This window comes from Grus americana, chromosome 6 (genome assembly GCF_028858705.1).
Source record: "Grus americana isolate bGruAme1 chromosome 6, bGruAme1.mat, whole genome shotgun sequence".
Classification (NCBI taxonomy): domain Eukaryota; kingdom Metazoa; phylum Chordata; class Aves; order Gruiformes; family Gruidae; genus Grus; species Grus americana.
In genome coordinates, this window is record NC_072857.1 from 11,715,095 (window position 1) to 11,729,009 (window position 13,915).

Consider the following 13,915-nt stretch of genomic DNA (forward strand, 5'->3'; position numbering starts at 1 on the left):
TGCCTGCATCCCACACAATCTGCAGGTACAAAAGCAAACACCAAAGAGTTGGCAAACTATGGGCCTAATCACCCTAATTTGACTCTTGCCAGGCAGTTTGCTGGCATCAGCAGCTTTACTTATGTGTGTAATTGTCCTGTCTGCAGGATACAAAACATCAACCGCAGAAGACATGAGGATGCCTTACTAAATGGCATGAACTATATCACAAATATCAGCCCCTACAAGATACCTTTGTGAAAGTCATTTCACTCATATTGGAGCTACACTGTGCTACCTTTAAGGACAGAGCTGTGGCGAGTCAAGGCATTTTCTCCACTGTTCTCCAATTCACTCAGTAGCCACTTTATAGGCAGGACTGCATTATCTGCCCTATTCCCCAGCCTACACCAGCTCCTCTCAGAGTAACCAGGTGGCGGTTACACCTTCCTCTGTGGGTTGCCAAGAGGAAGATAGCCCCTGGCCCTTCACAGCCTCCTGAGTAACTCTGTTCAGGCACAGTTTAGTCCAATATTTGAGTTTAATCTTCTGAAGAGAAGCCTTAAAATCTCCCAAAGACTCCTCTGTTCTGCATCCCATACATAACTGCTGCTGACAAATTCTCATGTGATACTTTTATGATCTAATCCTTGAACCTGGAAAGAAGCTTGAAATCATCTGGTAATACACTGATGAATAATGCAATGTAGAGAAAGCTATTAGCAAAAAAAAGGATTAATATTTGGCAGAAATATTTAGGAAGATGTTAAAGAACAACTGGTTAAATTTAATACCCAGCTGCTTTACTGATGTTAGAGTTGTAATACTTGTTTTAAATAGACTTTAAAGGATTTCAGATGAAATCAATTCCACATCTAGAATGCCTTTAGAGAACAGTCTGCCCTGTATGCTTTGCTGATCTCTTCCCCATATTAAGCTTAAACAATTTAAATATTTAATCTAGTGTTTTCTCCCTTTGAAAACTTATTTTCCCCTTACTGCGGCGTAACCCCCTTCTCCCTCTGTGCTTTGCATTTACCACCAAATACAAGCACTTCCCCAATGGCAGCACGCTGCGATAACACAGCCAGTCGGTGTCTCGTTCCTCACTGCTGTCTGGTGGCTGTCTGTCTGCCAAGATGTGGTCAGCACAGCTTAGTACCAGCCAGCTCATACAGAATTGATAGAAAACTTCTTCCTTTTCCCATAGGAGCTGCAAGAGCTGCTCCTTCCTTAGTGTGAGTGGAGCTGTGTCAAGATAGGTCATTAGGCAAGCTTTAAACCCTATAATTACTAGCAACACTATAATGTTGCTTATTTAAAGTTTGCCAGAAGACATAAAGACACTTCCCCTCCGCTAAATCAGGCATCTCTTCAAATCTCCATTATGGAAATACTATTTTCATAGTTTAAAGTTTGGTTTAGTTTTGGTTATTTTCAAATATATATAAACCACAGAAAAGGATTTTCCAACTTGTTCTTTGTTCTGGAAAAAGGTAACAATTAAGATAATCTGGGAAGCATATACATCTTGTTAAGCAGGAACAGGGGGAAAGCAGTGGACCCCCTTTCTTACAACCGGAGCGAGTACACCCTGCGAGGGTAGGGCTGGTTCATAATGACAAAGATACATCAAGTACTGAGCTGAACTATGAGTCCTGTAGTGCCCTACTCAGGGGAGTCCATATCCCTCCGCTACCTCCTCATCCAAAGGAAAGCAGCTCACAGGAGGTGCTACTCCTCTTGCTGTGTCCTGGCCCCGTGAGTGAGGCAAATGAGTTGGCTCACAGTTAGTTTTCAAGGGCCAGGTCAAAGATGTGATACTGCAGGGCAAGCAGGGGCAAAAGCTCTGTTTAGCAGGCAACTCTTAAAAATCATCCCTCCTGCTTCTTCTTCAAAAATAAAGTTATTTGAAAATGTGGGTTTGAATGAACGTCTCTTCTGCTGTCAACAAAAGGAGAGTTGAATGAAACAAAGATTTCATGTGAGAGCATATCCAGTAACAAAGATATTCATAAATAAATGCTGTGAAATGATCTGCAAATTGTGGACGTGGGAAGAAACTGACTTCATAAACTCTTCCCGCTTTCAGAGAGCTTTGTGAATTTTAATCTTATTTTTTTACCAAAGAAATTATCAGGAGATGCGTGAGTGTCATTTTCATGAATGGAAAGGTTGATATCTGACAGCAGAAGAACTAGCTGCAGATGATAAATAATTTATTTCACTATTAACCTCTGAGTGCATTACAAATTTAACAATTAAGTTGATTTTCTAAAGTTTTTATTCCTTCAGGCAAGCAACAATTGATGCCAAAGAGAGAACCTTTGGTATGATGTTCACCTGGGAAGGAGAAACAAGTTAACTTATTCGCGTTACCTCTATGGCCAGCTGAAACTGCTCATGTTCCCGCTGGAGCTGCTCAGCTTCAGAGAGGGAGCTTGCATTGACAAGGCTTGCATTCAGCATTGATTCACCGTTCCTGATCCAGCCAAGCACCTGTAAAGAAAGGATGTGCTTATGGAAAGGCTGCTTCAGTACAAGGGTTTATGCAGTCACCGCTCAGAAAACACTTCAGCCTGGCTGACAAAAAGGTACTTTGCCCAATGTGGGCTCAGGCTGAATCAGTGAGCAGAAAGAAATCCTAGGATAATGACTTAATGACATGAAGAGGGCAAAGATCTTACTGAAGAAGTTACTGCTTGAAAAATTAAACTCCCAATGTATTTATATGGAAGTTTGGACAGCAAAGAGCTTTCATTTCCAAGGTTTGATCACAAAAATGAATGTTCCCCTTTGCAAATACCCCAGGACAAAACCACAAAGCACAATGAGGGAGATTTGAAATAAAACATAAAGATCTTATTTCTCTTTCAAATTTCCAACTGGAATCAGGGACTTTGTGACTCCTTTCTGCTCCACTTGCCTATATTTCTTTCATACAAAAGTCGGATCTTAGGGGTGAGGAGGGAGAAGACACAGTTGGTTTCATCTGACATGGCGTTAAGATGCAGTTGGAATTTCCACCTGCATGCAGAGCTAGGAAGAAATCCCAGGTCTTGGATTTTATATTTAGTAAAGAGGCTTTACTTCAGGGATATTCAGATTATTTGTAGACATGCAACCCATGCTGTACTGTCTGCAGAATCAAATCCTAAATATACATAATTAATCTATCAAGCTTGTATTTATTCATTTAAGCAGCAACATTTTCTGCTATTTTAAGACACGTGTTTGGAAAATTAGCACCCAGAACACACGTGCAAGCTCTTTGCAAAGCCTATTTTCTACCTGTGTGGGTGTCAAATTATTCCAATAAAGCCAGAAAGTTGCTGAATTCAATTCACAGATGCACAGGAAATCCTGACTGCCCAATCACTGCCCTACATTTAGCTCGTGATTTACAAAGCTCCCAAATTGACTTTGCTGCAATATTCTACATAGTAATTTCCCTTTTGTGCAATCATTTTCATCAAGTGATCCATTAAATTGTCTGATTTTCTGTTGTTTTGGTTTTTATCCCTACATCATGTATCACCCTAGTTATAGACATTCAGTTCCCTGTAGGGTAAGAAAATGAGTTTTCCCCAGGAGAAAGAAAAGGGAGCCATCTACACGTGTAGCTGACCCTAATTTGTAGAAAATTACATTCTGCTCAGTACAACAGTGTGGAAGATTTCATTTGTCAGCTTTCTCTCTTTCATCAGCAGGTGTTATTGTTCCTGTGGGAAATGCAACAAAGATTTAAAGGAAAAGAAATCAGGTTATCATAAGGCAATCTTTTTGGCTGGAATTTTCTATAATCCATCAGACAAGAAAGCTACATTATTACCGACGACATGGTACCAAACACTGACGTTAACCAAAGGATCGCTGTATCTGGGAAAGACTTGAAGGGAGGACATCATAAAGCAAGACATGCTTTCACATTTCATATACCGTGATATATCCTGGCTTGGGCCAGTTGGAGTGTATAAAATACTGGGTATGTATGCTAGAAATGCAGTAGCTTTTTATTTTATTATTTTTTTAAAACAATAAAATCAGGGCATGACAGGGTCCTCTTGGAAACAGGTTTCATTTGAGCTGAAATTTTCAAAACCTGCCACAGATTTTGATGCAGATTTCATACAAATATCTGTGTCTCTGAATAGTAAAAAAACCCAAACAACAAAATCACCGGAAACCTCCGTCTTAGCAACTCGATTAGTGAAAAGCTAATAGGCAACAAGGTCGAGTAAGAAGGAAGAGGGACTGCATAACTGAAAGCAGCCAGGTTTCCTCTAGTGTTAATTATAGGTGTTCATCCCTCTGTACAACTGTCTCGTTGACTCAAAAATATTCAGGGTAAGCAGTTCGGGTCAGGCTCTGATGGACTACACCTTGTCACCAAAGTTTACAGTGCTCTTCTTGGTCAAGGCTGCTGCCAGCTCTGAGTTGTGTCGCCCTCTCCTTCCCCCAGAGTGTGGGTTCAGGCATTCACTGTGGGGCTTCTACACCCGCCCCCCCCTTCCAGGCCCAGTGAGCACCCAAGCCCTAGCAAATTTTGTTTGGAAGAACTTAAATAATGACCCCATTCTACTTCTGAAAGTCTAACGCTTAAATGTCAGGGCTTCATCTGGGATGGGATCCTCTTTCTCCATAGTAATGTTTTCCTCTTACGTTTTTTTTCCTCCTTTTATGTATGTGTCGTTCACATACAGTAAGAAACAATTTCAGTTGCATACCCAAAACTTCTTAAGTGTAAGTGCAAAATCCAGTCACCTGCAGAGCCTTTCATTGTGTTTCTGGATTGGGAGCAGACTGTGAAATGGTTGGAAGAGAGCATTTACACATTTGTATCTGGTTTACAAGACCTGCTCACAAATTGACTCCTACTTAGATGGTGCTTAATACCTTTTCATTACAATATGTATAGAGGCTGGTAATAGAGCACCAAGACACGCCTCTGATCATTTCCTGTATTAATAGATTCACCATTATCTGGCAATGTGCAGACAGACCAACAGTAAAAGATGGCTTTAAACAGACATTTCCTACAAATTACAGATTTTATCAACTTTGTAGAAGCAGTGATTAAATATTTCTGGAGTTAAATAAATCTCCAAAGACTCTCTTAAAAAGCCTAACCTTTTTTTTTTTTATGAGGGAGAAGCAGACACACACTGGCAGCGTCACAGATAAAAGCCACTTGCCACTGGAGAACAATTGCCCTGCAAGGCATGGGTTGCCTAACACACCAACCACCACGGTTCTGAAACAACTCTCACCTTTGACTCCAATTTGCTTAAAACAGGCTACACTTCTGTATATGGCTCCTCTGTAATTAAATAATAGTATCAAATTCTTCTAAAATTCACACCCTGAAATTCTGCCGTCTTCACCGAGCACAGACTCAGATGCTTCAGGAAAAATAAAAAGTGAGGCACCCCTTGTGCAGCCTTCCTTAAGAACCGAGAGCTCTGCGTCACGTAGTGTTTCTGTCTGCTGGTTTAGTCTAGTCAGAACGCCTTCCTTGATGTTTCTAAAAAGACTTAGAGCCTTGCTAATGATACCTGTCAAGTCGCGTTGGAAAATATTTTTACATTTAAAACACAAAATAATGTAAGTGAATCTTTTACATCTTTGGACCCTTTGCAGCTTCGAGAGACCGTTACTACCACAGAAACAACCACCAGCAAGGACACCTTCCGGTAATTTTAGCCATGTTCAAAACTGCATCAGGTTTCCAGGAGCTTTGTGACATTAGATTGGGAAAACCCCAAATATATGCGGTGTCTTTCAAATGACTACTTCCCATCATCCTTTGGGCATATTCATCCGGAAGCAAATCTAATGCCAAACAGCAAAAGTGGATGGATAACAGGCACATGAAAAGGAATAAATACACTTCAAAACAACCTGGAATATAGGTGTAGCGGGCAGTGCGAGGATATCTGGGAGTAAATTAGGTCAAGTTCAACACTTATCAAAAAAAGAAACAAAACATGCAAAGTTAAAATAAGGGGAGAGGGAAGCCAAACAGCTGCAAGCACAGCATTAGAGCATTTGGTTTTTAAACTGATCTCCACAACTCTATGCTGCTATTATTTTATGTAAGCAACCCAAGCTCTGCAGTTTCTGTCAGAAACAAGTGGGATCCAAATGAGGGGAAATCAGCCTTGGGCAGGATCCTTCTTAATAACAAAGAGTTTGTGAATCACTGATATATACTATTTCCACTCTAAAGCAGTTCACAGAACATGTCATTTGGAATTGTTCCGCTTTCATGGCCCCAAACTTCGATTCATTGTCTTGGCATTCGAACTCTTGGTGCGTATGATATAAACCAGAAATCCCTGGTAAATGAGACTTAAATAGATAGAGACAGTTAAAAGACTTTGTATTTCCATGAGCCATTATATCAAAATGCAAACACATGTACACATAGCAGCCTTGACCAATTTTACTATGTCAGCAGAACTTAACCACAGCTACAGTAGGTGTTTTGCAGCAACCACATCTCAACTGATTCACAAGGGTGAGAGCAATTTGGTAATGAGATCATCCATCGTCTCAGATGCACTAAAATGAAAGTGAAGGAAATCTGGATCAGACTGGAGATGAATTACAAGCCAAAATCAATGTATTTCCCAATTTCACTAAATGGTCGGGAATATGACACATCTACAGGAAACCAAGTACATAGGGCACAGATATATTTTAACTCGCCTCTTTCTAAGGGAAATTGTAGTTGTGGTATCTTATAGGTTAATAAGCAAAGGAGTCCTTAGAATTCAGCTGAACAAATAAAATGATTCTTCACTACTGGTTTGCTGAAAGGTCACATGGTAATGAAGGCTCTGATGGTCCCAAGCTCTGGTAAGGAAATACTAATTCAAGGCAGCTGCTCTCACAATAAGTATTAGATCAGTCCTAAAACCACTTCCTTTGGTTAGATTTTGGATTGTAAAATAGTTAAGGTCCAGCAGATACTTGATAACAAAACAAGTAACATCAGGTACCTGCACAGAGTGCTGCACTGCCACTGTATGGCTCCAAGGGAAGCCACAGGGCTGATGGACTGGCTCTTCACCTGGGTCATGCGGGCTAGTGAGACTTGGGCAGCTAGTGATAACCTGCGTTTTTAGCATTTCTGCTTCACATATTACTCTTCTCTATTTTCTATCATAGGATCATAGAACGGTTTGGGTTGGAAGGGACCTCAAAGATCATCTAGTTCCAACCCCCCTGCCATGGGCAGGGACACCCTCCTCTAGACCACGTTGCCCATAATCATAAGTTTAATCATAAGTTAAAATGGCTCTACTTCATCATAAATCTACCGTACAAAACTCCAAGCTTAGCTAAGTTGTGTGTAAGAAACTTTGGGAACCTATGGAAAAAAGGATACACTTCCAAATCACATTAAGGTGGTGATTATGAATATCACAGAGTCTTCCCCCCCCCCCCCCAGAAGAAAGTCAAAGCACTCTACAGCGCTTTGGATCTTCATGAGGAGTTGACCTTCAATTATCACAAATGCAAAATGACTACATTTTCAGAATAAAAATTTAGGAGAGTTTGTGCTACTTTCATTTAGGGTTCCACATCAAAGTGGACTTTGAAAGAAAATGTAGGCACTGGTGTTGGTGCTGCCAGCTTCTACCTCAAGAGTTGTCTGAGAATGAAGGATTTTTTTACCAGCAATAATAAAATAGTTCAGGTATAGTGTCACTCAAATATTCACATTTGAAGAAAGAATAATTATGAACAAGGATCATGTGTACTGAGCACTCAGTATATATTTTTTTTTTTAGTAAACAAAGACACAAATCTTTTTCATGAACACCTTGTAGTATTTGGGAAAAAAAGTCACAAAAACCCCCCATTTGTACTGGAATAATCAGGTTTCCATTTTGCCAGGTGTCTGCAAAAACATTCCTGGTTTTCCTAATGAAACCAAGACTATTCCACTGAAATCCAGACATACACTTAAGTGTGAAGCCCCCCATGGATTAGGAAGCAGGAAATGTAGTGTTATCCTGTGTAGCACAGAAAAACAAAGAAATGTGAGGCATCCAAATTAAATATCAGGGGAAACCCTAGGAAGGCAGAACACAACTGCCTACGCTAGGATGAAATCTGGAAGAAAGGCAATGTAACAATACTAAGATGGCTAAACAAGCCCTAGGATCTGGAGACCACAGACAGAATTTTTTATCTCACCCAGAAGATGTTAAAGATTCCTGCAGGTCAACAGATGTACAGCGATAAATGAAAAGGTGAAACTATTGTAATGTCATATTTACACCTCGCAGCTCAGTTATCCTTTGCTTTGGGCCAATTCTCCACAACAGCTTAAGTCTGGATCCCAAATCAAATCATTATATTCCCAGAACGCATGGAGTTCGAGGCGGCTTCTCTAGTTGAGAAGTTACGGGGTCATTTCTGTGCAGACTTTCCATAACCATTCATGAAGCCAAATATATGCACACTAGAGGGAACAGAGCCCTTCGTTATTTGTAAAGGGTCACGCTGTAATCTGTTAGCAAATCAAGTACTGTTAAGGAAAGGGGGATTAAGATTGTCCACCTCAAGGTATGTGACTTGGCAGAAGGTGGTTTAGCATTTTGCATGTATGTAATGGCTGAAAAAGCACTTAAGACCCTGTGTGTGGTTAAAAACTCTCACCTGCTTGACTTCTGCCTGTAGGTGCCGGAGCTGTAGGCACTGCTCTAACCTCTTGTGAGTTTGGTCAGCGTTAAGCTCCAGCTCATGCTGTTTCTCATGAAGGAATTCCAGCAGTTCTTGAACCTGTGTCGCAAGATCAATGTCTTTTTCACAGATCAGCTCAATGCCTGCAACATGCAGAGAGAGAGAGATCATTGCACTTATTTGATATTCCAGTTGTTACACAAATGCAAGCTTCAAAATTTTTTGCCCCCTAACGCATTGATTTGCAACTCTCTGAGTAATTCTTTCTGTCTAAACTCTCTCACGTGTAATATTTGCCTTTCCCAGTTTCCTATTCTGCATCACTCCATTTTTCTACAAAGTACTGTTTCTCTGGTGATCATTGCTCATCTCACCCATCAGCATCAGGCTAGTAGGACATGATTTAACCACAACCTTGCTCAAAAGCTTGCATGAGCATTGAATTAAAAAAAAGACAGAAAACCTCTCCCTTTCTTACAGTAACTCGGAATTATTTCACAGGCTGACTTTCACCCAATCCTCACATACATACCAGAGAGAAAAAGTGGCTTAATACCGCATTTCCCATCCCTTGCATCCTGCATGAAATTGATAAACCCCTGAATGACCTGGTCTGATTTGACAGCTGACCCTGACTTGATCAGGAGGTTGAAAGAGAGACCTCCTGAGTCCCCTCCTATCTCCTGAATTTTCCTATGACCCTATGAGCCTTGTATGTGGTAGTTACATGAAATACAATGCAGAGCTACATGTCTTCTTTCTTACACTGGTGCGATAGCATTGCTGGGTACATTACCAGTATAATCGTGAAAGTTTGGCCTGGAGGAAATACGGTGTCATCCCATGTTACTGTAAACCCTGTGATTATAAACTAATAAAGACCTGACTCTTTCCTTATTGAGGTCTATTGGAATTTTGCCATTGGCCTCAACACAGGGAGGCTCAGGAACCTAATATAAAAATAATCAGATTGTAGTAATGCTGCACTTTTCTCCAAAGCCATTTGACTTCATGGAATAATAGGACATTAAAAAAAGAAATGTATTAATTAGAAGCTGCTGTACAAAAGGCTTGGACACTATTTTTAAAAACCATTTAGAATGATGCCTTTTCTTCCCCCTTTATCCTCCTCAGAGACTTGTGACTTTCATTTTCTCTCACAGCGATATCTACAGAGGACAGTACACAAAATAAATATGACCTTATGATCGACCCTATCCCCTTTTTCCTGGTTTCTGGTTTTATCAGGAAAAGCACATGGGAATGCAAGTGATTGGCTTATTCCCTTTCCCAGCCAAAACAAAACAGTTTCTTCATTACCAAATAAAGTGGAATGGCCCCTGGCTTCCTATTTAGAAATTTAATATATGTTTCTATTCTTGGGAGTGAAGTTCCTTTCAATTGCCAGACACCAGGCATTGTTGCTACAATTAGCCTGCATATGGTTCTGTATCCTCAGGACATGATGGCTTTTTATATGCTTGACTTCACCACACCTATTTGATATTGAATGCACAGTTTTCCTTCATGCACACTCAGCTGGTATGGTTTTGATTGTGCTAACTCATCAGCAGCAACCAGTGAACTGCCTGGGATGCTATCCAAGGGCAGCCTGTGCTCCCTATGATGAATGATCTGCCCTTTCTTGCTTGTCATATGTCACGCAGATTTATTCTACAGTGCCAGCGCACGCGGTGAGAGCACTTACTCTTCTCAAAGATTGGTTTGCAAAATAGAAAGCCTTGTTTTCAGAATAATTTCATACATATTATCTTTACATCGTGTCTTGATAGATAAAAAAAACCAGCTGATTTTCTGATAAACTGAACTTGGTTGCCATTTTCTTCTAATGTCTTGATCAGTGCAGCTGACAACAAGTGAAGCATGAAGAATTGAAAATGTTTCAAAAAAAATATTACAGAAGAGTACTGAGCCACACTAACTGGCATCCTACAAAACATACATTAGTTATATCTGAGCTATTTGCAATGTGAAATACTATTCATTGTAAGGAAGGGATATTGCTTTTTGACCTGTACAAAGCTGTTTTGAAACTGCTTTGAACCTGTTCTTAGGCTGACCTATTAAAAGCCTGTGACGGGAAAGTTTAGTATCCTCTTCCTTGCAATATAAACTATAGTTATAACTAACTATAAATGACATCACAAATAAAATGAAATAGATTTGCATTTCCCTTTTAAGCAATGCAATGCTGGGAAAAGTCATGAATGACGTCAGACTGACAACCAGGAAACAAAAGGGCTTCGAATTTTCCACATAACAGGTAGGGACTGGTCAAATTTCCCCAACATCAGCTTTGCAGTGTATTTCAGCCTTGACTTGGACAACTTGCTTCTAAGACATAACAAGGTAGCTGTGTAAACCATGAGCAACTCCTAACTGTGGTGCTTACTATGAGAATGATACTGACAATGCAAACGGACCTTAATAACCAAATGAATTTGTGCAATCAATCAGCTATTAGAGCGTAACTACTTTCAGTACCAAGAAGCAGAATGACTAAGGTGCATATGCTAATGAATTACATGAACGTGTCATCACTGCAGCTCGGGCCAAGATGTTAAATCACTGTTGAATTACGATCCTAAGCTTTCCATATGAAATGGATTTCTCAGAAATGTCCGAGCTGCTGCTTTTGGAAACACCAGGCCCTTTCAACATATCAAGTTAGACACCCAAAAATCAATATCCATTTTTGAGAATATTTGCCCACATATTTCGTTTTGCTATCAGTAGTAGAGTTACAATCAAACTGGAAAAATAGAAGATAGGTTAATTGCAATAAAAAGTACTGGCTCATTAAAAAGTCCAGTCTTCTTGAGAATAATGTTATTCTCTAAATGCAAATATATTTCCTGAAGGACACAGATTTTAGTGAGATGTGAAGACAATTCGAAAGTACCGCAAAATTTCAGAAAACACAACTTGACTTCCAGGTCTTACATATACCCTAATAAAAAAAAAAACAAACCCCAAAACAAAACAAACCAAGCCAAAACCCACCAAAACCCATTTATTTGAAGAATAATTATTCTGATGGTGAAGACAGGCTAATGCAAACCAGGCTCACCCACACGTGCTGGAGCAGTGGAAGGAATCACAGGAACATGACTCTGAGTTGTATGGAGCTTTGGAAATACTGGACTTGCATAGATGCCTTGCATGCATGGATGCCTGAATATCTGTACAGAGTCTGATATGATGCATCACAGGACTACTGTATGTATTGTACCAACACAACAATGTTCACAGGGATTTCCAGACACTCCACAGCCTGGTAAGAATCACTGCTCCAAATCTGCATCGGACATGCAAAAATCATGGGTGAATGTCTAAAACTTTCTCTCTCTACCTGCACAGGATTTCCAAGTGAAAAAGACATCATGCGTGGAAAAACCTGGATGTAATTTTATCTGACAGACTTACTAGCTTAAAGACCTCCAAGCCAAATGCCAGAGTAATCAAAATTGAATCAGTTTCCTGTGTGACATGACAAAAAGAATAAATCTCAAAGAGAATTACAGGGAAGGAAAGAAACTTGGTCAATTAAGAGTGGCTGGTTAGGTAGAATGTTACATTTTTTCTGGCTTTATCTTCTATGGCTACAGCTGAGTTTTGATTGTAACAGTGGTGACATTGTACAATAGGAAGCAGCAATAGCGGCTGATTTCCCAGAACCCCTGCAAGTTCACAGCTCCGGCAGTTAGAACAATCATCCTCTAACTTATGCACTGAATGACTATGACATAGGATTCAGGAAGAGGGAGTAAAATTAAATGAATTTTTTATGGAGTATAACTGTCCTTTACTGAAATAAGAAACAGTAGGCTCCCAAGAGCAATCTCTCTCCCTTATTTTGCCATTTTCCCAGCATTTAGCATTCTGTGCACGGCAGACATGACCATTACATTTGATTAACTACAGTTACTCTACATCCCCATGAGGCTTCTGCTTCCTTGCCTTTGGGAGCAATGGATTTTTTATTGGGTAGGCTTCATAGAAAGTGATCTTAGATAATCTTATAAAAACATTTTAAAACTCACTTCGTTTAGTTGCTGATCTTTTGTCTGCAATCCAAAAGAAGTTGTTTCTGACTTCTTGACAAACACCGATTTTTTTTTTTTTTCCCTAAAATAAGTCACTGAGACTCCTGACTGTTCTCTCTTCTGGATCATATTCTTTACCTCCCATGGATTCCTACTCATATTAAGTTTTTTCCAAGATGAGGGTGGGGAAAAAAACCACAAACTGATGTATTAGGACAAGTTTTCTATCCCAGAAAGCAAGGGAGCTGAAGCACAGGACCAGGCGTAGTGTGGGCAGATCTCATAGAAGCTCACGCACATGGTTCACACAATGCACGGGATTGTCTAGTTCACAACATACTCTTGTAACAGTCCTTAAGCCTCTGCTGAGCACAGCTTGCCAAATCAGGCTGAACACTGCCAGATTTTCTTAAAAGGTGGGTGCCTAGAGGTAAAATGTTTGCCAAAGAACAAAACCATAAAAATGGTTTTTTATTTTGAAAGTGCAAATTGGGAGGGAAAGAACAGGAATTGCTCTTGCTCTGCACTCTTTCCAGACGTTACTGAAGGTTAAAATACTTCACAAGTAACATTCACTTCTGTGCTTTACTCAGTGATTAATCTGAATTATGATATTCCTTTTCCAAATGCAAAATGCAAGGATACAAAAATCCTGATTCATAGAATGTCTTAGAAATAGGATCCTACTGCTGAGAAGCAGAGTAAAAGTATCAGACAGACTCCCTAGCAATATGAATCGTCTGTCATTTCAGAGCACATGCCAAAGGCTTTTTTTTTTTTTTTTTACATCCAAGTTGCTACCTTTAACTTTCAAGCACACACTGAAAAGGAAAATTCCAGTACAGTTTATCATATTCCCTTTTTATACAAAATAATTCCAATTAAAGCTAGCTGGAAACAAGAGTTCCTTTTCATGACTGGTTTCAAGGCTCTCATATTTGGATTCTTTCCCAGAGGGCTCTTGGATAACTAGCGTCTTTCTCCCCTCACTCCTCCCTCGGGCATGTCTGCACCCTGAAATGTGGCCCAGGGAAAAGGTACTCAAGTCTGCGGAGAATGAAGCCAGCACATCTGGTCAGTGTGCCTCTCAATAAAGTCTAGTTGCAGAAAGGTTAACAAGCTTAAGAGTCTAGAATGACTAGATTTCATCCAGACGTGAGGTCTGACCAGTC

The 13,915-nt window shown here is 40.0% G+C and overlaps 1 protein-coding gene across 6 annotated transcripts in view; it reads right to left on the reverse strand.

The window, feature by feature from the left end:
- KALRN (kalirin RhoGEF kinase) overlaps positions 1 to 13,915 on the reverse strand; it is a 518,343-nt gene that overhangs the window by 168,688 nt on the left and 335,740 nt on the right. For all 6 annotated transcript variants that reach the window (XM_054830972.1, XM_054830978.1, XM_054830973.1 and 3 more), the window contains exons 15-16: positions 8,653 to 8,819; positions 2,359 to 2,478 (exon numbers count right to left, since the gene is read on the reverse strand). In XM_054830972.1, coding sequence (XP_054686947.1) covers positions 2,359 to 2,478; positions 8,653 to 8,819 — 287 coding nt within the window. The remainder of the gene's footprint in view (positions 1 to 2,358; positions 2,479 to 8,652; positions 8,820 to 13,915) is intronic.